Source organism: Antechinus flavipes, chromosome 2 (assembly GCF_016432865.1).
Source record: "Antechinus flavipes isolate AdamAnt ecotype Samford, QLD, Australia chromosome 2, AdamAnt_v2, whole genome shotgun sequence".
Classification (NCBI taxonomy): domain Eukaryota; kingdom Metazoa; phylum Chordata; class Mammalia; order Dasyuromorphia; family Dasyuridae; genus Antechinus; species Antechinus flavipes.
In genome coordinates this window covers 467,718,474-467,742,994 of record NC_067399.1, presented here as the reverse complement: position 1 = coordinate 467,742,994, position 24,521 = coordinate 467,718,474, and the positions used below count along the sequence as shown (strand labels likewise).

At 33.3% G+C, this 24,521-nt stretch overlaps 1 protein-coding gene across 2 annotated transcripts in view; it reads left to right on the top strand.

Moving 5' to 3' along the window:
* Positions 1-24,521, top strand: part of SCAI (suppressor of cancer cell invasion) — a 227,936-nt gene that overhangs the window by 88,494 nt on the left and 114,921 nt on the right. For both annotated transcript variants that reach the window (XM_051979634.1, XM_051979635.1), the window contains one exon: positions 179-310. In XM_051979634.1, the coding sequence (XP_051835594.1) occupies positions 179-310 (132 nt within the window). The remainder of the gene's footprint in view (positions 1-178; positions 311-24,521) is intronic.

Below are 24,521 nucleotides of genomic sequence, written 5' to 3'. Positions count from 1 at the left end.
ATAGTTTTCTGACCTTTTTTAATCTTGTTTAGTATAAATGACCTGATGGAAATTTTTTTTTTAAAGAAAAACTTGGACAAATATTTAGAACATTAAAATTTAATCTCTCTTTTTGTCCTCATCTGATGTGCATATGAACATGTTTGGTTTTTTTTTTTTTTTTTAAAAACATATATAGGACTGAATTTGCTCTTAAAGAAATCATGTCCTCTGGAGGAGCTGAAGATGATATCCCACAGGGAGAGAGAAAAACAGTCACCGATTTTTGTTACCTACTGGATAAATCTAAGCAACTATTCAATGGGTTAAGGTCAGTAAATTCTTAATACTTTATTGTGAATGACAAATGACCCCAGATATTCTGTAGCATTGAATCTTTGTGGTCCTTAATGTACCCAAGTTTTCTAAAATTAATGGATAATATTTTTTGTAAAGATCTGAGAGAAAACTCATATGAAATTTTTCTCATTAGAATTTCTTCTTAAAATATGTGTCAAAGACATTTGAGAAGGGGATGGTTTGTAATATTAAATCCAAATTGAAGTCTGTGATTATTTTAAATGATTGTAAGACTATCGTTGATTATTATAAATGATTGTAAGACTATCATTGTTAATATTCTAATATTGCATGAGACTTGGAATTGAGAATTCCTTTTGTCACACTTTGGATTCCATTAAGGGAGTACATTTTGGAGAATAAAACATATCAGTACAATTGTGTGATCTGCTTTCTTCATGTCTAAGGAAGAAGTTACCATGGGGGATAAGCATAGATTTGGGGTATTTTTGTTTCTGAATATTTTTGTTTTTCTTTATACAATGTATATCTGATTTTTAAAAAAAATTTGCTATATGCACATTTCATTGAGAAGATGAAATTTTCTTTTCTTCATTTTTCTGTTCTTACTACAAAATAAATCATGCCAGATTAATCTCATTTTCTCTTTTGACAAGATTAGTTGTTGTTTGGTTATTTTTCAGCCATGTCTAACTCTTTATGACCCTTTTTGGGGTTTTCTTGGCAAAGATCCCAGAGTGGTCTGCCATTTCCTTCTCTAGCTCATTTTATGATAAGGAAACTGAGGGTTAAGTGATTTTCTCAGGCTAACACACCTAGAAAGTGTCTGAATTCAGGCTCAGTACTCTGTCTACTGTGCCATCTTACAGTAAGATTATCTAAACAAATAGGAGAGGGGAATGTTATGGATATAATTTACTTAAGTTTTAGCAGATTCTTCAAGTTTCACAAATAAATTTATGAATTAAACAATATTTCAGATGGAGTCAGAATTGTTTGATTGACAGACTCAGAATTAATGGGTTACTGTTAGCATGGCAGGGTTTCCAGTTGATTACCCTATGGATCTGTACATGGCCCTGTGTAGTTTATCAATGACTTGGATAAAGGATCCTTAATTTTGAAAAATTACACAGATGAGAGGAATAGTTAATACATTGGATAACAGAATCAGGATCCAAAATTGAATAAGATAAAACTCAATAGGGGTAAAGATAGTCTTATATGTAGGTACCAAAAAAAAAAAAAAAATCAGCTCCATAGGTATGTGGGAAGTATGGAGAAAAGGAGAAAAGGATCTGGGAGTTTTAGTGAATTGTAAAATCAATATGAGTCAACAATATGATGTGGCAGCAGCCAGAAAAACTAATACAATCTTGTACTGCATTAGGAGGTGCACAATTTTTAGGAATGGGGAGTAGATACTTCCATTGTACTTTGCCCCGTTGGACTTTATTTGTGGTACTACCTTTAATTCTGAGCACTATGAAGGATAGATAATCAAATGAGATAATAATTATTAAAAATAACTAAATATATCTCAACAAAGTAAACATCATCATTGTAATCCTCATAACTAATATTGAGATAGCATTTATTGTGTACCAGGCACTGTACTAAGCACTTTACAATTATTATCTTATTTGATCTTCATAATAACTGTAAGAGGCAGGTATTATTATTATTCCTATTTTACAGTTGAGGAAACTGATTCAAATAGAGGTTAAGTGACTTGCCCAGGGTTACATGGATAGTAAGTGTCTTAGACTGGATTGAATTCAGATCTTCCAGCTCCAGGCTCAGTGTTTTATCCACTGTGCTACCTATCTGGCTTTGTGGTACTGTATAAATGTTTATTCCTTCCTTTATCTTCTCCCCACAAATAACTGGATATTGTTCAGAGAAGGACCATCAAGATTATTAATATATTTGTGTTGTATGAGGATTAGTTGAATAAAGTGAGGGTATTTAACTTGGAGAAGAGAAAAATTATTGGGGGGGCGGGGACATGATAGTCCGTTTAATATTAGAAGAGCTGTTCGGTGGAGTTAGGATGAGATTTGTACTATTCAGACCCACAAGGTAGAACTAGGAGCAATATATAGAAATCGCAAAAAAGTAAATTTAGAGTAAATATCAAGAAAAATGTCTGAATAAGTCAAAGGTCCCAAAGTGAAAGGGCTTGTTTGGAGAGATGTGTATGTCTTTAGATAGCAGCTAGACATTTTCTTATTAAATCTACTTAGTGGCGCTTCATTCATGTATAGGTTGGACTAAATGACTGTTGAAGTCTTTTTCAACTCTCAAATTCTGTGTATTTGTAAAATCAGTGTACATACTAGGGATGGACAAAAAGAGAAAACCAGTATATAGCAAGTAAAGTAATCATGAGCTAGGGTCATGGATTTGGAGCTGGGAAGGACTTTAGAAACCATCTAACCCTCTCCTTTTACTCATGAACAAACTAAAGCTCAGAGTTAAGAAACTTGCCTAGATATTTCTGATAATGGTCTCATTTCTAAAGTATATAATGAACTGTATCAAATTTATAGAAATACAAGTCATTCCCTAATTGATAGATGGTCAAAGAATATGAATAGACAATTTTTAGATGATGAAAACCATCTATAGAGCATGAAAAAATGCTCTGAATCACTATTGATTAGAGAAATGCAAATTAAAATAACTCAGAGATACCATCTCACATTTCAGATTAGCTAAGATGAAAGGAAAATAATGATAAATGTTGGAGGAGATGTGGGAAAACTGGGACACTAATGCATTGTTGGTGGAATTGTGAATTAATCCAACCATTCTGTTGAGCAATTTGGAACTATGCCCCAAAAGCTATAAAACTGTGGATACTCTTTGACCCAGTAGTGCCATTACTGGGTTTGTATCCCAAGGAAATCATAAAGAAGGGAAAAGGATCTACATGTGCAAAATGTTTATAGCAGCTCTTTCTGTGGTAGCAAAGAATTAGAAAATGAGTAGATGCTCATCAATTGGGGAATGGCTGAACAAGTTGTGGTATATGAAGGTAATGGAAAATTATTGTTCTATAAAAAACAATGAACAAGCTGATTTTAGAAAGGCTTGGAAAGATTTACATGAACTGGTGTTGAATGAAATAAAAAGAACAAAAATAAATTGTACACAATAACAGCAAGAATGTGTGATGATCAACTATGAAAGACTTGGTTCTTCTCAGTGGTTCAGTGATCCAAAGCAAAATGCCATCTCCATCCAGAAAAAGTAGTAAGGATGCTGAATGTAAATTAACATATACTATGTTTACTTCTTTTTTCTGTTTTTTTTTTTAATCTTTCCCATGGTTTTTCCCTTTAACTCTAATTTTTCTCTCCCAACATGATTCATAAAGCAATGTGTATTAAAAATATGTTAAGGGGGCGGCAGGGAATCAGAGAAGGAAAGAGGTAAAGGAAGAAAAAATACGGAAAAAACTTGCTTCGAGTCACAGTTAGCAAATGTTAGAGGTAAGATTGGAAATTAGGTCTTTTGGTCTCTAAGTTCAATACTTATCAATTAGGTTTATTAAGCATACTGTGAACTTGACACCTAGGATCTCAGGAGGTTGGAGGGTTGTTGTTTTCCTTTAAATTTATATTGAAATTGAATTAGTAAGGTGTTAAGACCCACAAAATTACTTCCTGACTTTGCTTTTTTTTTTGACTGAAAAAAAAATTCTTCTCTCTAACATGTATTAGGGATGCTCCTTCAGTTTTCAGGGGCTCCAGCATGGTGATTAGTAAGAAAGCAAAATATTAACTGATACTTATATTTCTAAATCTAAATATTGGAGGATCTTTGTTTGATGGGGTAAAGGACAGAGAAAGGGAAATCAGGAAAGAATTTGACCTATTTTATAGCTGATTTAAGGTCTGTTTTTTATGGCCTTTGCTGTATTTTTTAAAAACCCTCCCATTCACAGATATTATACACAAAATAATGATGGCTAAGTTTGTTCAAGGTGAAGTTCTGATTTAACTTTTAATTTTTCTGTTCATTTATTGAAATGATAAGAGATATATGCATATCTGTCTGCTATATGTAAGGTGAAGCTAATGACACCAATTAGGAGGATTTTATAATTCTCTAGGCAAGAGATAATGAGTATATGAAGGGGTTGGTGGCTGTGTGAGTAGAAAAGGAAATGATGTGAGGGATAAAATTGACAAGATTTAATAGCTGATTGACTAGGATAGAAGGACACATATATAAATACACGTGTGTGTGTGTGTGTGTGTGTGTGTGTGTGTGTGTGTGTGTGTTTGGGGTAGTGAGGTGGCCCAGTGTTCACCCTGGAGTTAGGAAGACCTGAGTTTAAATCCAGCCTCATACACTTATTAGTTGTACGATCCTGTAGTGAAAGAGCTTTGGACCTAGAGGCTTTGTGAGTTAATCTGGCCTGACTTTTACTAGCTATATGATTCTGGGTAAGTCATTTAACTATATTTTTATATTTGAATGACCAGTATTGATAATTTTTTTATTTATGAACAACTTTACCATGATTGAATATAGAGTCAACTAGCTTAATCTCATAAATTAATCTTATCAAATCTAAAGGTGATCGGAAAGCATCAGCATGGCGTGAGGCTACCAGGACTGCCTATGGCTAGGAAGCAAAAATCTTCATTCCCTAGTTGAGTGTTGAGAATAGCATAGTTACTGCTTAAGGGGAAAAAAAACCTTAATGTACAAATGGGAGACCCTGAGAGATAGGGAATCTCACAACACATCCATCCAGCTTTACAACCTTGAAGTCATCCTTTACTTTTCTTATTCCCTTACTCTTCCTCATTTACTCAGCTCTTATTGATGCTACTTCTACAATATCTCCAACAATCTCCTTTTTTTCCTATTCACACTATCACTCTAGTCACTGCCTCTTCTAATCTGTCCTACACATCGCTGCTACAGTGATATTCTTATAGCACAAATCTGATCATGTTACTTCTTTCCAAGAATTTTTAGTGCAAGAAATTTAGTGTAAGTCTTAGACTCCTTTGATCCCTTGTCAGGATATATATATATTTTTAAATAATTGGAGGGAATGCTAAATTTCAATTTGATGTTAGTGAAAATAGAAGTGTAAATTTTCCCTTATCCATTTTCAAAGATTCCTTGAAATGTGGCTTGTGTTCCATGCATAGGTTAAGAACTTTGCTTTAGGGTCTTATTCTTACTCCTAACATAATTTACCATACAAACTTTAGTGAACATAAAAAGATCAGTTACCATCATTATTGCCATCATCATTATTTTCGTAAATTAATGAAAAGGTGTATGTGTTTGTGTTTATGTACATATATATGTATAATTAGTAGTTCAGATGGATTTACTCCTATCAGGAATTGGACCAAACTTGTATTTGGTCATTTCTTGAAATGACTTGAAATGAAATGATAAAACTTATGTGATAAGATCTGTTGAAGTAAATGGGGAGATATATATAGAGTCTTCAAAAGATCCTTGGCAAAAATAATTGAGATTTCTGGATCCTGTGACCAACAAGATAGGTGATTACATACATTTTCTTCTCACAATCTCATGAACCTCTCTAAAATACGAATTATGCCCAAGAGATAAAGAAATTTCATCTGTCCCCAGAATTATAAGACATGAAGAACCCCAAAGAAATAACAATTCATTGAACTAATTGAACTAATAGCAAAGAAGACTAATCCCTAATGTGCTTATTCATTACCCCTCCTCTAACAGTTACTATCTTTTGTGTAAATCTACACAAGCCAGTCCTTGACCTTGCAACAGAACTTAACACTCTTTTATCCCCATTCCTTCCCAATACTGTAGGAGGGCAAAAGCAGAAGTTTGCTCTGCCTTGGACTATAGTATAGCCATGCTCTGTGCTCTAACAGTGCTCTGCTGGAGAATTCTGAACATAGGGAACTACACTAGGATGCTACTCTTTGTGTGTATGTTTGTGGATTTACCAGGCCTGAAGTAAAGGGGACTGGCTTCCAGTTGGGACCAGTTTTATCTTTTAGAAATCAGAGATTGAGGCCAGTAAAAAATAGTGGCTCAATTGGAGAATAATATGAGACAACTCTGTGGCCTAGGCCTCAGGAATATTAAAGAGGGAGAAGAAATAAAGTATGAAATTACTGAAGACTTCAGTTGGAAGAAAACTTAATCAAAGCCCTTGAATACACAGAGATAAACTAACAGGGAAGATTATTAACAGAAGGGTAAATGGCAGCCAGATCATCTAAATGAAACCAGACATCTGTGAATAAATATTATATGACAAAGGGAAATGAATCAACACCTGATGAGGCATAGAGCCTAGAAGTTTCTCAAGAGAACATGAAACTGACAGCAGAGTATTTGAGAATTAGGAATTGGGAAAGTAAAATTTATGCCTTGTACACTAGAAAGAAAAGACAGAATAGGAAAAAAAAATTAAATCCATTGTGACACATGTCAGAATATGTTGATTGTGAAGACAGGATGTGCAGATACAACTTAAGGATTATAAGTTTCCCAGAGGAACATAATAGGCCAAACAACCTGAACATCATAATGTAAGAAATAATTCAGAAATACTTCCTAGAAAACAGAACACAATGCAAATTGAAAGAATCTAAAGTACCTACAGAAAACCAAACAAAAACCCTACACTACCAATTACATAAGTTCTGCAGCCGCCTAGGAGAAAGACCTTCAAATATAAAGGAAGAAAAATACGAATAACATAAGTCTATTTTGCACTCACCAGAAAATGCTTGAACGAATGGAATAAGGTATTCCAAAAAGCAAAGGTTCCCAAAATAGAATCCAAAGTAACATCCTGAAAATCCAAGACAAAGTAGTAATGAAAAAAAAAATAGCCTTTCAGAAGAAAAGAGTTATTTGAAGCATTCCTCCAAAGAAAACTAGACATGAACAGACGAATTGTTTTGCAAATAGAAAGGTAAGGAAGATAAACAAATATAGCTACCAAAGAAGGCAAATTTACCTTACAAAAATAAGAGCAAAAACGAAAAGGAGAAAGATATTTATGAAATTAACAACAACAGAAGACCATTAAGTAATTTCTTTCTAAAAGGGCATAAGAATACAGAGATAAAAGTGGAAATCAAATAAAGTGATGAAGGGATAGGTCCTGAAATATCATGGACTAAAACCTCCTACCTACTTGGGTCATTGAGTTTAAGATGACTAAGAAACATCCAGTTTGCTCACCTACAGATAAATCAATCAATGATTTTTTGTTTTTTGTTGTTTTTTTTTTTTGTTTTTGTTTTTGTTTTTGTTTTGGTGAGACTAAACTGTAGAATGAGAGGATATATCAGACTGTGATAGAGAGGAATAAGTGAGGTACCCTAATTAAGTTCATGGTCAACAAAGAAAGGAAAATAACTCCCTTCATATCCTAGGGAAAAAGGAGGCCTTCAGGAGACTGGGTGAGGTGGCAAAGAATGGGATTTGGCACACAGGGAAAGAAGAGGGGAAATCTTATTTCATTGGTGGGAGAGTATCCCACTGGGCTTTGGGAAAACTCAAAATAGGTATCTTAGAAGACTTAATTTCATAAGGAATACAGAAACTATCCCTAAGGAATAAATAAGTACAGGGGCCATGAATCAAAGAATGAAGTATAGAATATAATGAACTTTGCTTTATAATTTATTAAAGTAAATGGAAGCCATTTATGAACTGTTTCCTCCTCTTCCCTTCTCCTAAGTACAGATCACCCAAATAATCTTTTGCCTCTATTTCTGCCTTTACTCCATCTCACATGATTAGATTCTTCTTGCCAAAACCTGTACATTTCATCTCCTTTTTCTCCAGCAGATTTCTGCCTTTCTCTTATCTACTATCTCACTTATCTCCAGTCTCCCTCTCTACTGTCTGTTTCCCTACTAACTATAAAAATTTTGATGTGTTCCTCATCCTTAAAAACTCCTCTTTTGATCTGTTAGCTTTCATTTATTAATAAGTACATCTCCTCTTTGTTATGGCTAACTTTGAGAAGGCCATTTAAAATAGAGGCCTCTGTCATTTCTCTTATTTTCTTAACTCCCTATATTCTGGATTCTGACCTCTTCATTCACTGCAATTACTCTATCTAGAGTTGCCAGTAATCTCTTAATTGCCAAATCAAAAATCCTTTTCCCATTTATCATCCTTCTTGACTTCTGTGCAGCTTTTGACACTGTTGGTCATCCTCTTCTCCTTGGTACTCTTTTTTTTTTTCTTTATGTTTTCAGCACACTATTTTTCTAGTTTTCCTTATACATTTCTGATTGTTCCTTCTCAGTCTTCTTTGCTAGATCTTCATCCAAGTCGTGCTTGTTAATGGTGGATGTCTCATAAACCTCAGTAACTTCACTTCTTTGTCTATATTGTGTCACTTGGTTGTCTCAGCTCCCATAAATTGAATTACCATTTATTTGTTGATGATTTTCAAATCTACTTTTTCAGCTGTAATCTCTGCTAACCTTCAGACTTACATCTCAATTTGGATGTTTCATAGTCATCTTAAACTCAATGACTCAAATAAAACCCATTATCTTTTCTTCTTAAACCATCCATTTGTCTTATCTTCTCTGTTATTGTTGTAGGTATGGTTCTATGAGCCATGTAGGTGAGCAAGTTGATATCTTTGACTCTTCAGTGTCTCTCCTAATGTGGGAAGAGACACCATCACAAATTAGACAGATGGTATCCTTTTCTTGCAATCAGAAACCCTTGGATTTTGTGTTGTCCCTAAGTCCTTTGTAAAGTCTGCCAAGCAGTAGTACTGGGCAAACATTCCTATCAACCAGTTTCATTTTGTCTCCTCTTTAATAATTTTTGGTACAAAAGAATGGCTTATTTGAGCACAGATGGTTAGTCAACTCTCCTACTCATTTTCAATGAACAATTGATAATATTCTTCATTTGCTTAATGAATTGGATATTTGGACATAAAATAAGAATTCTGGTATATACTTGATGAAAAATTTAAAAAGAGCTGTAAGGCATGCTAGTACCATGTTGTGGAAGGTCAGTTGTAGATAGTCTTTGAAGTTCTGGTAGGACATGTTGTACGGTTCTTCTGCTCTTTTGGAAATGCTCTAACAAGGGGACTGTTTATTTGGTGTCTGGTGGGTATATCTGCTTTTCTAACTTTGAACATAATTGCTAGGATGCTTCTTTAGAGTGGGGGTAGGAGAAAGGGGGGCAACAGCAGGAACTGAGATAATACTGTTGCCTGACAAAATTTCTGTTAAAATCATCAGTATGTTGAGAATGAGAATTCATGCGTCTTAACTAACATCAGAAAGGATAAAGTACTTACCATTGGCTTGTGCTTTAAATGAAGGAAGACAACTTTGTTAAAGTACTGAGTCTATGAGACTATGGACGTTGATTTGAAAAACTTTGGTAAAATACAAATTCAGTGATAGAAAGACATAATATTTGACTAGAAAAAGAAAAGGAAAACCGAATTGTTAGTCTTAAAAATGAAAAGGGAGAACTTGCCAAAAGAGGAAATTAGAACAAAATTAGGAGTTACTTTGCCCAAGTTTATGTCAATAACTTCGATAACTTAAATGAAATGGATGAATACCTTCAAAAATGTAGCTTGCCCAAATTAACAGAGGAAGAAGTAAATTGGTTAAACAGTCCCATTTTAGAAAAAGAAATAGAACAAGTTATTAATCAACTCCCTAAATAGAACAAGTTATTAATCAACTCCCTAAAAAAAATCCCCAGGACCAGATGGATTTACATGTGAATTCTGTCAAACATTTAAAGAACAATTAACGCCAATGCTATATAAACTATTTGAAAAAATAGAGATTGAAGGAGTGCTACCAAATTCCTTATATGACACAGACATGGTACTGATACTTAAACCAGGTAGGTTGAAAACAGAGAAAAAAAATTATAGACCAATCTCTCTAATGAATATTGATGCTAAAATCTTAAATAAAATATTAGCAAAAAGATTACAGAAAATCATCCCCAGGATAATACACTATGACCAAGTAGGATTTATGCCAGAAATGCAGGGCTGGTTCAATATTAGGAAAAGTATTAGCATAATTGACTATATCAATAAATAAATTAACAAAAACCATATAATCATCTCAACAGATGCAGAAAAAGCATTTGATAAAATCCAACAGCCATTCCTAATAAAAACACTTGAGAGTATAGGAGTAAATAGATTTGTCTTTATAATAGTCAGGAGCATCTATTTAAAATCGTCAATAAGCATCATATGTAATGGGGAAAAACTGGAACCTTTCCCAGTAAGATCAGGAGTGAAACAAAGTTGCCCATTGTCACCATTATTATTCAATATTGTATTAGAAATGCTAGCCTTAGCAATAAGAGTTAAGAAAGAGATTAAAGGAATTAGAATAAGTAATGAGGAAACCAAACTATCACTCTTTGCAGATGTGAGAACCTCAGAGATTCTACTAAAAAGCTATTAGAAATAATTCATAACTTTAGCAAAAATGCAGGATACAAAATAAATCCCCATAGATACTCAGCATTTTTATACATCACCAACAAAATCCAACAACAAGAGATACAAAAAAAAATTCCATTCAAAATAACTGTCCATAGCATAAAATATTTGGGAATCTATCTACCAAAGGAAAGTCAGGAATTATATGAGCAAAATTACAAAACACTTTCCACACAAATAAAGTCACATTTAAATAATTGGAAAAATATTAAGTGCTCTTGGATAGGCTGAGCGAATATAATAAAGATGACAATACTCCCTAAACTAATCTATTTATTTAGTGCTATACCAATCAGACTCCCAAGAAAATATTTTAATGACCTAGAAAAAATATCAACAGAATTCATATGGAAGAACAAAAGGTCAAGAATCTCAAGGGAATTAATGAAAAAAAAATCAAATGAAGATGGCCCAGCTGTACCAGATCTAAAATTATATTATAAAGCAGCAGTCACCAAAACCATTTGGTCTTGGCTAAGAAATAGATTAGTTGATCAGAGGAATAGGTTAGGTACACAAGACAAAATAGTCAACTATAGCAATCTAATGTTTGACAAACCCAAGATCCTAACTTTTGGGATAAGAATTCATTATTTGATAAAAACTGTTGGGATAACTGGAAATTAGAATGGCACAAATTAGGCATGGACCCACACTTAACACCGTACATCAAGATAAGATCAAAATGGGTCCATGATTTAAGCATAAAGAACGAGATTATAAATAAATTAGAGGAACATAGGATAGTTTACCTCTCAAACTTGTGGAGGAGGAAGCCATTTGTGATCAAAGATGAACTAGAGATCATTATTGATCACAAAATAGAAAATTTTGATTATATGAAATTAAAAAGCTTTTGTACAAACAAAAGTAATGCAAATAAAATTAGAAGGGAAGTAACAACTAGGAAAACATTTTCACAATTAAAGGTTCTGATAAAGGCCTCATTTCCAAGATATATAGAGAATTGACTCTGATTTATAAGAAATCAAGCCATTCTCCAATTGATAAATGGTCAAAGGATATGTATGAACAGACAGTTTTCAGATGATGTAATTGAAATTATTTCCACTCATACGAAAGAGTGTTCCAAATCACTATTGATCAGAGAAATGCAAATTAAGATAACTCTGAGATACCACTACACACCTGTCAGATTGGCTAAGATGACAGGAAAAAATAATGATGAATGTTGGAGGGGATGCAGGAAAACTGGGACACTAATACATTGTTGGTGGAGTTGTGAACGAATCCAACCATTCTGGAGAGCAATCTGGAATTATGCCCAAAAAGTTATCAAACTGTGCATACCCTTTGATCCAGCAGTGTTACTACTGGGCTTATACCCCAAAGAGATACTAAAGAATGGAAAGGACCTGTATGTGCCAAATGTTTGTGGCAACCCTGTTTGTAGTGGCTAGAAACTGGAAAATGAATGGATGCCCTCAATTGGAGAATAGTTGTGGTATATGAATGTTATGGAATATTATTGTTTTGTAAGAAATGACCAGCAGAATGAAGACAGAGAAGCTTGGAGAGACTTAAAAGAACTGATGCTAAGTGAAATGAGCAGAACCAGGAGATCATTATATACCTCAAAAATGATACTGTATGAGGATGTATTCTGATGGAAGTGGATTTCTTTGATAAAGAGAAGATCTAACTCAGTTTCAATTGATCAAGGATGGACAGAAGCAGTTACACCCAAAGAAAGAACCCTGGGAAATGAATGTAAACTGTTGGCATTTTTGTTTTTCTTCCCAGGTTATTTTTAACTTCTGAATCCAATTCTTCCTGTGCACCAAGAGAATTGTTCAGTTCTGCACACATATATTGTATTAGGATATACTGTGACATGTTTAACATGTATAGGATTGCTTGCCATCTGGAGAAGGGGATGGAGGGAAGGAGGGAAAAAGTCAGAACAGAAGTGAGTGCAAGGGATAATGTTGTAAAAAATTACCCAGGCATGGGTTCTGTCAATAAAAAGTTATAATTATTTTTTAAAAAATGTACTTACTTATTTTAGTGCATGTTTTATGAATCATGTTGGGAGAGAAAAATCAGAACAAAAGGGAAAAATCATGGGAGAGAAAAAAGAAGTGAACATAGCATGTATTGATTTACATTCAATTTCCATAGTTCTTTTTCTGGATGCAGATTGCATTTTCTGTCCAAAATCTGTTGGGATTGCTTTGGATCACTGACTGATAGAGAAGAATGAAGTCTTTTATAGTTGATCACGCATTTTTGCTTTTATTATGTATAATGTATTTCTGGTTCTGTTTGTTTCACTCAGCATTAGTTCAGGTAAATCTTTCCGGGCCTATCTAAAATCAACTTGTTCATCATTTTTTACAGAACAATAGTATTCTATTACCTTCAAATACCACAGCTTATTCAGCCATTCTTTAATTCATGGACATCTACTTATTCTCTAATTCTTTATAATAAGGAATTTAAAAAGAAAAAAAGTTCAGAAAACCAGCTAATTAAATTGGGTCTGACAGAATATCCGATTTTCTATGTTTATAATCTCTACCTTTTCAAAGAAAGGAAGGACATATATTTGTTTTGTTTTGTTTTAATTTTCCTTTTTATGATTAAAAATTTGATGAAAATGAAGACATTGTTATTTTCTTATATAAATATGATCATAAAAGGTGATATATGAAATACTATCAATTTCTGTTATATACCTGTTGTATATAATAAATTTTGATTAGTAGCGGCTCAGTTTATCTGTTCCCATTTCTGAATATCTGTTTTTGTGCTTATTTTTAAATTGTTTATTGATTTTTTTCTTTCTTTTCATTTTTGGTATGATGACCATTATCCTCTCATTCTTCCCATGCTGTCCTCTTCCCACCCCCCAATAAAAAGCCTTACTTTTTTTAAACAATTACAGTTTAACACAACATAATACATTGGCCATATCTAGAGATGTATCTTATTCTGTTCCAAGAAAGTAGAATTTCAAATTGGTCATTATAACTGTATTTTTATAGTCTTTGTATTTATTATTTTCCTTGCTCTTGCTTCATTTTGCATTGATTCACATAGATCTTTAAATGTTTCTTTTTTGTCTTTTTCATTTTTATGGTGTAGTGATACTCATTTTATTAATGTACCAGAACTTGTTTACCCATTACTTAATCTCTGATTAACTATATTGTTTCTAATTCCTTGCTACCACAAAGTATATTACTAGGTATATTTTGTTATGTATGAGATAGTTTTTCTCTATCTTTGACCTTTTATGTTCATGTGTCTTATAATAGGATCATAAGATTTGGACATTCTAGTTACTTTTTGAACATAATTTCTAATTGTTTTCCTGAATGATGAGCCATTTATTTATTTTACTTAGCTCCATCAGCAGTGTGGTAGAGTTCCTCTTTCTTTAATCCTCTTAATTATTTCTCTCTCTTGTCATCTTTTCTAATTTTCTGAGTGTGAAGTAAAATCTCAGATTAATAATTATTTATAACAGTCTTTTTTTTTAAATTTTATTTTATTTAATAATAACTTTGTATTGACAGAATCCATGCCAGGGTAAGTTTTTACAACATTATCCCTTGCACTCGCTTATGTTTCGTTTTTTTCCCCTCCCTCCCTCCCCCCCCCCCCAAGATGGCAAGCAGTCCTATATATGTATAACAGTCTTTCATATGGTTATTTATGGTTTTTAGTTCTTTTGAGACCTCTTTGTTATATCTCTTAACCATTTATCTGAGGGGGAATGATTTTTGTTCTTATAAACTTGTGTTAATTTTGTATGTACTTTGTTCATAATATGTTATCATTAACATTTGATACATAGTGTTTTCCTCTCAATGAACAGAGAACATATTACATTGTAGAGAGAGCTGTACACAAAGATGGGAAGAAATAGCTTAAATCCTACTTCTGATACATCCTGATTATGTGATCCTGGAAAAATTACTTAGCTTCTCCATATCTTTGGCAACTCTTAAGACTCTTGAGTTGTAGAGAATGATTGAGTCTTACATTCTTAGGTTCAATTCTTATCCCTGTCATATTTTTTTTCCATCAGTGGGGCTATTCCTAAAATTTAGGGTTATTTCAAACATTTGTTCTTTGAATACAGTCTACCTTAGCTGTTTCAAAGTTATGACAGTTTTATTTCTTAAGCATAGTTCTTTCTTATCTGTTTATGTTATAGAATTGTACATTGTTAGAATTCTCACAAGGTGCTAGGTCACTGGAATTGATAGACAATAATTATCTAATTTAGCATGGTACTTAACAGTACTCTAGTTCACTAATGAACTTAGTACTTATTAGAGTTCACACCTTTCACACCTTTAAGGTTCACACCTTTAAGAGAGCATATATAAGCTAGGAACCTCAATCAGTATGGAGTCTAGGAGATTCACAAGTCAGGGAGACCCACAAGCCCACTCTCAGAGGTGGAGTCAGATTCATCCAACTTCCACTTTTGTGCCAGCTTGAGAGTTGGAGGGAGTTGGAGGCTGAAGCTAGAGAGGCAAAGGACTAGCAGCAAGAGCTCTTGGAACCAAGGAGAGAGATAAACCTCTAAGAAAGCTAACTGGGCTATTTTGAAGGAGAAAATAAAGGATTTGGAATTTAACTCCTGGCTGCATTTGAGGTGATTATTACATTGAATAAGGAAGGCTGCTCCCAGAAGCCCCCTAGGAAACCTGCTTAGCTCTATCAGCAGTGTGGTAGAGTTCCTCTTTCTTTAGTCTATTTAATTATTTCTCTCTCTTGTTATCTTTTCATTAGAGAATAATATTACACTGCATAGTCTTATGTATTTGCAGTTGATCTTTGAACCTTTCTTTCAATTATCTCCAAGCATCACTGGAGAGCCAGTTCACTATGACAGATACAATTTCCTCACTTTTTTAATCAAAATTTTCATTTCCTCTGTGCCAAGATTTCAGCAGGATGTGAATTGTAGGAGGCAGCAGTTCTGTAAATCAGTGTTTTTAAAAGTTTGAAGATCATATTCATTTCATTAAATTCATTTAAGTACCTTCTATATTTAGAACACTGGGATCAACCCTGTGGAAGATCCCCCTTCTCTTATACCCCCAAATTGTAAATGTAAGAGACATGTGCACAGATATTGTAAACAGTAGTTGAAGAATCTATGATTTCATTGATATTCCCTCACTAAGGAGGATTAAAACCTCTTTATTGTTCAGTTTGGTCTTTAAGAATTATTGTGGTTGAAAAAAAAATTACATCACCAGTTAGTTTATTTAAATTTTACCAGCTGGGCATAAGGCAAAAAACATTTAGCCTATTGTAGTCCATTCATGAAGCCTTTCTAGGATCTGCTAATACTAGCACTTGTCTAGTATCTTCTCAAGTTCTTCTAGATAACTAGACTTTGTATAATAATAATATATTTTAAGTCCACTTGAATGTTCTTTTTTCCTGATAGAATAAGATATGAACTCTGTAGGCTGACTTTAAAATCTCATTCAATTCTTTTTCTGACTAATCTTTCCATGCTTACTTCACATTACTTGAACTTGATATCCCATCCCACAATACCTTGAAGATAGGGATAGCATCATTTTAAAAGTTTTTGTATCTTTGAGGTCTTGTATAATTATTTGAATGAATTAGACAATTTTGTAATTGGAAAAATATTAAGTGCTCTAGGATTGGCTGAGCGAATATAATAAAGATGACAATACTCCCTAAAGTAATCTATTTATTTAGTGCTATACCAATCAGACTTCCAAGAAAATATTTTAACGAGCTAGAAAAAATAACAACAAAATTCATATGGAACAATAAAAAGTCGAGAATCTCAAGGGAATTAATGAAAAAAAAATCAAATGAAGGTGGCCTAGCTGTACCTGATCTAAAATTATATTATAAAGTAGCAGTCACCAAAACCATTTGATATTGGCTAAGAAATAGATTAGTGGATCAGTGGAAAAAGTTAGGTTCACAAGGCAGAATAGTCAAGTATAGCAATCTAGTGTTTGACAAACCCAAAGACCCTAACTTTTGGGATAAGAATTCATTATTTGATAAAAACTGCTGGGATAATTGGAAATTAGTATGGCAGAAATTAGGCATGGACCCATACTTAACACCATATACCAAGATAAGATCAAAATGGGTCCATGACCTAGGCATAAAGAATGAGATTATAAATAAATTAGAGGAACATAGGATAGTTTGTCTCTCAGACTTGTGGAGGAGAAAGAAATTTGTGACCAAAGATAAACTAGAGACCATTACTGATCACAAATTTAGAAAATTTTGATTACATCAAATTAAAAGGCCTTTGTACAAATAAAACTAATGCAAACAAAATTAGAAGGGAAGCAACAAACTGGGAAAACATCTTCACAGTTAAAGGTTCTGATAAAGGCCTCATTTCCAAAATATATAGAGAACTGACTCAAATTTATAAAAAATCAAGCCATTCTCCAATTGATAAATGGTCAAAGGATATGAACAGACAATTTTCAGATGATGAAATTGAAACTAATACCACTCATATGAAAGAGTGTTCCAAATCATTATTGATCAGAGAAATGCAAATTAAGACAACTCTGAGATACCACTACACACCTGTCAGATTGGCTAAGATGACAGGAAAAAATAATGATAAATGTTGGAGGGGATGCGGGAAAACTGGGACACTAATGCATTGTTGGTGGAGTTGTGAATGAATCCAACCATTCTGGAGAGCAATCTGGAATTGTGCCCAAAAAGTTATCAAATTGTGCATACCCTTTGATCCAGCAGTGTTTCTATTGGGCTTATATCCCAAAGAAATACTAAAGAAGGGAAAGGGACCTGTATGTGCCAAAATGTTTGTGGCAGCCCTGTTTGTAATGGCTAGAAACTGGAAATTGAATGAATGCCCATCAATTGGAGAATGGCTGGGTAAATTGCGGTATATGAACGTTATGGAATATTATTGTTCTGTAAGAAATGACCAGCAGGATGAATACAGAGAGGACTGGAGAGACTTAAATGAACTGATGCTAAGTGAAATGAGCAGAACCAGGAGATCATTATACACTTCGACAATGATATTGTATGAGGACATATTCTGATGGAAGTGGATTTCTTTGACAAAGAGACCTAACTGAGTTTCAATGGATAAATGATGGACAGAAGCAGATACACCCAAAGAAAGAACACTGGGAAATGAATGTGAACTATCTGCATTTTTGTTTTTCTTCCCGGGTTATTTTTACCTTCTGAATCCAATTCTCCCTGTGTAACAAGAGAACTGTTCAGTTCTGCAAACATAGGATATACTGCAACATATCTAACATATATAAAACTCCTTGCCATCTAGGGGAGGGGATTGAGGGAGGGAGGGGAAAAATCGGAACAGAAACGAGTGCAAGGGATAATGTTGTAAAAAAATTACCCTGGCATGGATTCTGTCAATATAAAGTAATTATTAAATAAAATTAAAAAAAAAAGAATTAGACAATTTTGTTTTTAACGTCTGTTGAATTTTGTTCATTTAAAAAAAATTATTGCATTATAAAAACATATGAAACAAAATACTTTGTGAGATCCAAAGGAAAAGGTAAAAAACCTTCAGACGAGGATTAGCATTTGCTTCAAGGAAGGTATTTTAGTTGAGCTTTAAAGGATGGATAGTAATTCAGCCAGAAAATGTGAAAGGAAGGCATTTCAATTTTAAATGCTATTGAAAGCAAAACAGACATCTTACCCACATAGCAATCATATAAATCCCTCATCATCACTAATTTAGCAAAGTAAAACACCAAGAGAAATCATGAAGGATTATTTCTCATATCTTTTAGTACCAGCAGTTTTTAATTAAAAATATTTTTTGCTTAACAATTTTTATTTGTGTTTTTTCCTCAATAATATCTTATTTTTTAAAATACATGTTAAGATATGTTTTTGTTCATTTGTTTTTAGTTTTTTTCTGATGCAGTTGGGGTTAAATGACTTCCCCAGGGTCACACAGGTAAATAGAAGGGTTAAGTGTCTGAGATCAGATTTGAACTCATTCTCCTGACTCAGGGACTGATTCTTCTATCCACTGTGTCGTGTAGCTGCCCACCTCAGTATTCATTTTTATAAGACTGTGTGTTCCAAATTTTTCTCCTTCCCTCCCTTAATTCTTCTCTCTCTAATACAGAAAGTACTTTGATATTGGTTAAATATGTACAATTCCTTTAAACGTTTCTGTATTTGTCATATTGTACAAGAAAAATCATACCAGAAAGGAGGGAAAAACATAATTAAGAAAACAAACAAAAAAGGTGAAAATACTATGCTTGATCCATACTCACTCTCCTATAGTTTTCTCTCTGAATTCAAATGGTATTTCCATTCCAGTTCTATTGAGATTGGCTTGAATCACGACATTGTTGAGAAGAGCCAAATCTGTTACATCAATATTCATTTTTGTAAAACTTTGTATTCCAAATTTTTTCTCCCTCCTTCCTTTATCTGCCCCTTTCCCAAGGCAGCAAACAATCTGATGTAGGTTAAAAATGCAATAAATGTGCAATCCTTTTAAACATATTTCCATATTTGTGATGTTGTGCAAGAAAAATCATACCAAAAGGAAAAAAAATCAGGAAGAAAAAGCAAACAAACAAAAAAAGGTTAAAATATTATGCTTTGATCCATATTCAGTCTACAAAGTTTTCTCTCTGCATGTGGATAACATTTTCCATTCAAAGTCTATTGGAATTATCTTGGATTACCACTTTGCTGAAAAGAGCAAAATCCATCACAATTACCAGAAATTTTAAAAACAAATGTTAATTAAGCACTTGTGTACAAAGTACTTTTTCAGTGTTAGAATCAAAAGTTTGAATAACAGCTTTGCTTATCTTCATGGAATTTGCAGTCCAGTAGATGTACTTTTCTTTTTAAGATTTCTTGAAATTTAAAAAAAAAAAAAGATTTCTTGAAATATGTCTCCCTGGTAGGATATGAAAGATTGAAAGTATCTTTTTACAAGTAGATTATCATAGCATGGATATGAATCTAAGTTGAATGTAGACATTAGCAGGTGATACTAAAATCAATTGGGATTTATATTCCAGAAATACAAGAATGGTTTAATATAAAGAAAACTATTAGCATAATTGATTGCATCAATAATAATTGCAAATTGAAAGGATTGGGTATAAATGGATTTTTCATTGGATTATTAATAAAAGGCTAAAACCATCAGCAAGCATTATTTGCAAAAGGAGATAAATTAGATGCGTTACCAGTAAGATCAGATATGAAACAAGGATGTTCTTTTTCACTAATATTTTGTTTTGTATTAGAAATCATAGCAGTGACAATAAGAGAAGATAAAGAAATAAAAAGAATCAGAAGAAATGAGCTCTTTTCTCTGGTTGATAAGATCTGAATTTTTTTGAAATCTTCCCTTCTAAGACCTAGGAAAGAGCTGTCAAACACACTTCCCAGTGGGCTGCATGTGGCCCATAATACTCCGAACAGAAAGAACCAGATTAAAATCTAATTGGGAACTATTTGATAAAATAAATTAAAATATAATAAACATAAGTAATATTACATTTCAAGATGAAGTCAGTGGTCTTTATATATGGATAAGTTGTCCTTATTTATATTTCAGTTTGATATCACTCTTTCTAACATTCTTTTTTAGTCTAAACTTTTTTTTCCTTTTTGTCTTTGTACTATTCATGGTGGGTATTTTGATTGGATGTTTGAAATAATTTTATTCAATCTTTCACAGAAGTCACTCAAATATCATGACATCTTTTTCAAAATGTTAAATTCTATTCTTTAATAAATAAAACCAATTCTACTTCTTTCCAACTTCTAGTTCCACCTTGAAAAAAAAAGTTAAAAACCAGTATGCATAATCTAATGCCATGTCATTTTATAAAGAAAACCTTTTTTAATATATTTTTGAAAGTTCATGTTGTAATGTCGGAGAAACTTAGCAAGATAGAAATTAGAGAGTATGTAATAATTTATTAAATGGAGAGATTTATTGGAATCAAATGGATCCATGGTTTGGTCCCAGGCCTGAATGAGACTATCGTCTCCAAGAATTCAGCAAACAATGAGAGTTCTCAATGACATATATACATATTGCTCAGACTCAGGGGGTAGACTGAGGTGGGGGCAGAGTCAGGGTGCTGAGAACGGAAAGAGGACTCTGACAATCCGGTTCTGACCCAGGTGAGGGGAGGCATGGGGGGAGGTATTCCAAAGATGGGGAGAGGCATTTTGATAAGACAGTATCTGACATTCTGGTAACTTGGGATAGGGAGAAGCATTCTCATATTCTAAAACATAAGATCTTTTATCCTTATCAGATATTCTGATAAAGAGGGAGGGGAGGTTTTGCAGGACTGAGAAGCAGGGAAACTGAGCCAGGATTGGGTCAGGATAATTATGGAAACTGGTATAACAATGTGATATTCACTACCTATAATTATAAAATTTACAAAGTAGAAATATAATTCAGCAAAAATATATGTAAATAGTGTTATCAATATAAATAATTTTATGTCAATACTCTAATGTTAGGGTAGACTCATTATTTTCTGTGCTTTTTATGACGACCAAAGTGATGATAGAAAAAATTACTTGTAAAATGTTCACTTAAACTGTTAAGAAAAACATTTTTTAACTTAAAGTTGGGCAAATAAAGAAAGTAACTTATTGTTTTGTCTTTGTGACATGGAATAATGAAAGTGAATTAGATTTTTTTCCTCCCCCCCTCTTTTTTCTTTGTCTTCATCTTTTTTCCTCATTTCTTATGAACTGATTTTATCAACTGACTTTTTCAAAGAGTCCTAATATATGTCTTATTTTAATATTTTTTATATAATTAGGATTACTCTGAAACAAAAAGACTGAAAATAAAGCACTTGTTTGTTGGATACTTGTTGGGTTTTGTTAATCAGATTGTGTTAATACAATTTATATTAAGAAGTACTCAAAATAGATATTAACGATTAAAAGAATAAAACATGTGGCATTTTAGGTTTTATTGAGATTAAGCCTATATCTCAAAGTTTAAAACCTAAAAGCAATGAATTGTTTTCTTTTACTTGTTTTTTTTTTTTTTTTTTAGCTCAGTAATGAGATTTTTAGAATATAATCTTAGGTTGGGCTTTCAAAAGATTGAAAAATGTGTATACTTTCATTCAATGTGTATATCTCTAGCACCTTTCTTGTGAAGTGCATTAAGATGTTAAAAATTAGAAGTCAAATTTTTCCTCTAAATTTAAGTGTTAACAATAATGAAGCATAAATAGACTACTAACTGTAACTTGTTTTTCAAAGTAGGTTATATTTTCCAAAATGAAGACATGAAAACTGTCAAATCTTAAACTGTTTATTACTAGTTAATAGTGTGATTAGTTTTGAAATTAGTCAGAGCTAATCATGGTTTACAGAGTAGACTATAGGCTTCCACTTTTGGTCCTATTCTTATTTCTTACCTCTCTTTTACCCATTTATAATTATTCATGTCACTTTTTTAGAAAAATCTTCCTTAAATATAAATCTAAGCTTCTTGCTGAACTGAAACATTCATTCTCCTTGTGAATCTAATGAATTGTCTGAGGAAAAACTTTTTTCTACAACCAAAAAGTATATATTTTATAATTTGTAGTATATATTTTATAATTAAAAGTATAATAAGATAATTATTAAAATTATCTTCCCAGGACAAGAGGAAGAAAGGAAGCATTTATATAATAAATTTATTGAGGACTTCTGGATTATGTGATCAAGAAAGAGAAACAGAAATTATTTCTGATGCTCACAATTTCTTATATCTATTCAAAATAGTTTTGCTGTGCCACAAATAAAGCAGTTTTAGCTCTCTCTGTGCTTTAGGACGCCAAGAATCTAAACAAGGTAAAAACTCAATGAACTAACAGCAGAAAAGATCAATATTCCCTAAATCACAATAAGTATTCACTAAGTACCCTCCTACATACTATCTGTAAAGTTTTAATGAAGCTGCACAAATCAGTCCTTGAAATTGTAACAGAACTCATTTCTTTACCCAATCCCTTCCTCACAGTGCTGCAGAGATCCAGTTTCCCAAAGGCAGAAACATGCTGAGGTTTCAGTAATCCCATGGCAGTGTTATATACTGAAACCAAGTTTGGCCCTAGTGGAAGAACAGAAGAAAGATCAGAACATGTTTCTTTCTCTCTACCCTCATCCTCCTTCTTCTAAGTGCCAAAAAGATCCAAATTCCAAAAGGTAGAAAATTGTTAGGCCACAATAATTATATTATACCAGTGTGCTTTTAATAGAACTCAGCTCAACATCCTTTCCTCCTTCTTTCCCCTCCTCTCAGAACTAGGGAAATCTAAATTCCAAAAGACAGAAATTTGCTTGGGCTACAATAGTGCAAGCCAGTGCTCTGTGCCATTGGGTCAGAGAACTGAGAAACTGAAAGAACAAAACTTGATATATGTTGGGATGGGAAGTGAGAGGCAGGGAATTGTGTGATACTCGATTATGTCTGAGGGAAAAAGTGTCTAACTGGGGCTAACTCTGAAAGTCATTTAGGCCAGAAACCTAGGATGGTAAATAATGAATTGCTCGATGTGAGAGGAGGCTGAGATACTTTTGAGATTAATACCTAGGAAAATTGCCATTAGAAGAGAGGGAGTCAGACAGCAGGAGAAAATACAAGGGATAAAAAAAGATTGAAATGACCAAAGAACATAAACAATGTTGCCTCCTGACAGTGGCAGCTGGACATCCAACCCAGACCTGCAGAATGGAAATTCTCTTGTGAAGAAGATGATACAAAGAGACTGAGAGGCAGTTGCTGTTCTCTGACTTCTCTGAGAGGCCATTGCGTTGTCTGACCTCTCTACTCTTCCCTCTGCCTCCAATTTATATCATTCCTAGTCTGCAACACCTATGTCAGCAAAGGCTGTTCTGCAACTCCTTCAGATGCTATGATCCACAGTGGTGGAGGCTCTCAGAGAATTGACTTGTACTTTAACAAAACAGGAGGAAGAAAACTCAAAGACCTGCAGCATATGCAGATAAACCTACAAGGAATATATGAATAGGAGAAGGACCTGTAGATTTTAGAGTAGGTTCTTTTTTTTGCCCACCCAAAGGCAGTTAGGGTTAAGTGGCTTGTCTAGGGTCACACAGTTGGGAAGTATTAAGTGTCTGAGGCCAAATTTGAATTCTGTGCATTTTGTATGGAACATGGAACAATTGCTTACTGTTCTTGAATTGTGAGAATAGTATTTATGGCCTGTACAGCATAAATAATTAGCAGGATAGAAAAATTTGAATCTTTCGTGGCAAAAATGGGCAAATTTGAATCTTTTGTTACCAAAAAAAACAAACAAACAAACAACAGAGAGAATAACTGAATTAATTGAGAATGCAAATACAATGTGGAAGTTTTGGACAGTGTGGAACAAGAGATGCAAAAAGGCAATAACATTTAAAAATAGCATTGTGTCTGACCAAGCAAAAATATTGATGGCAAAACCTGTCCTTAAGCAGGTTTTGTAGCGACAACTTAATGATGATAGGTCTCTCCACTAAACCCAACCACAATGCAGGAATAATACAAGAAAAGTGCCTAGAACTTCTTAACATAGAATGCAAAGTGCCAATTGAAAGAATCTAAGGATATCCTCCAGGAGAGAGAAAAAAAAGATAACTAAACAAAACCAAGAACAACCTAAGCTGC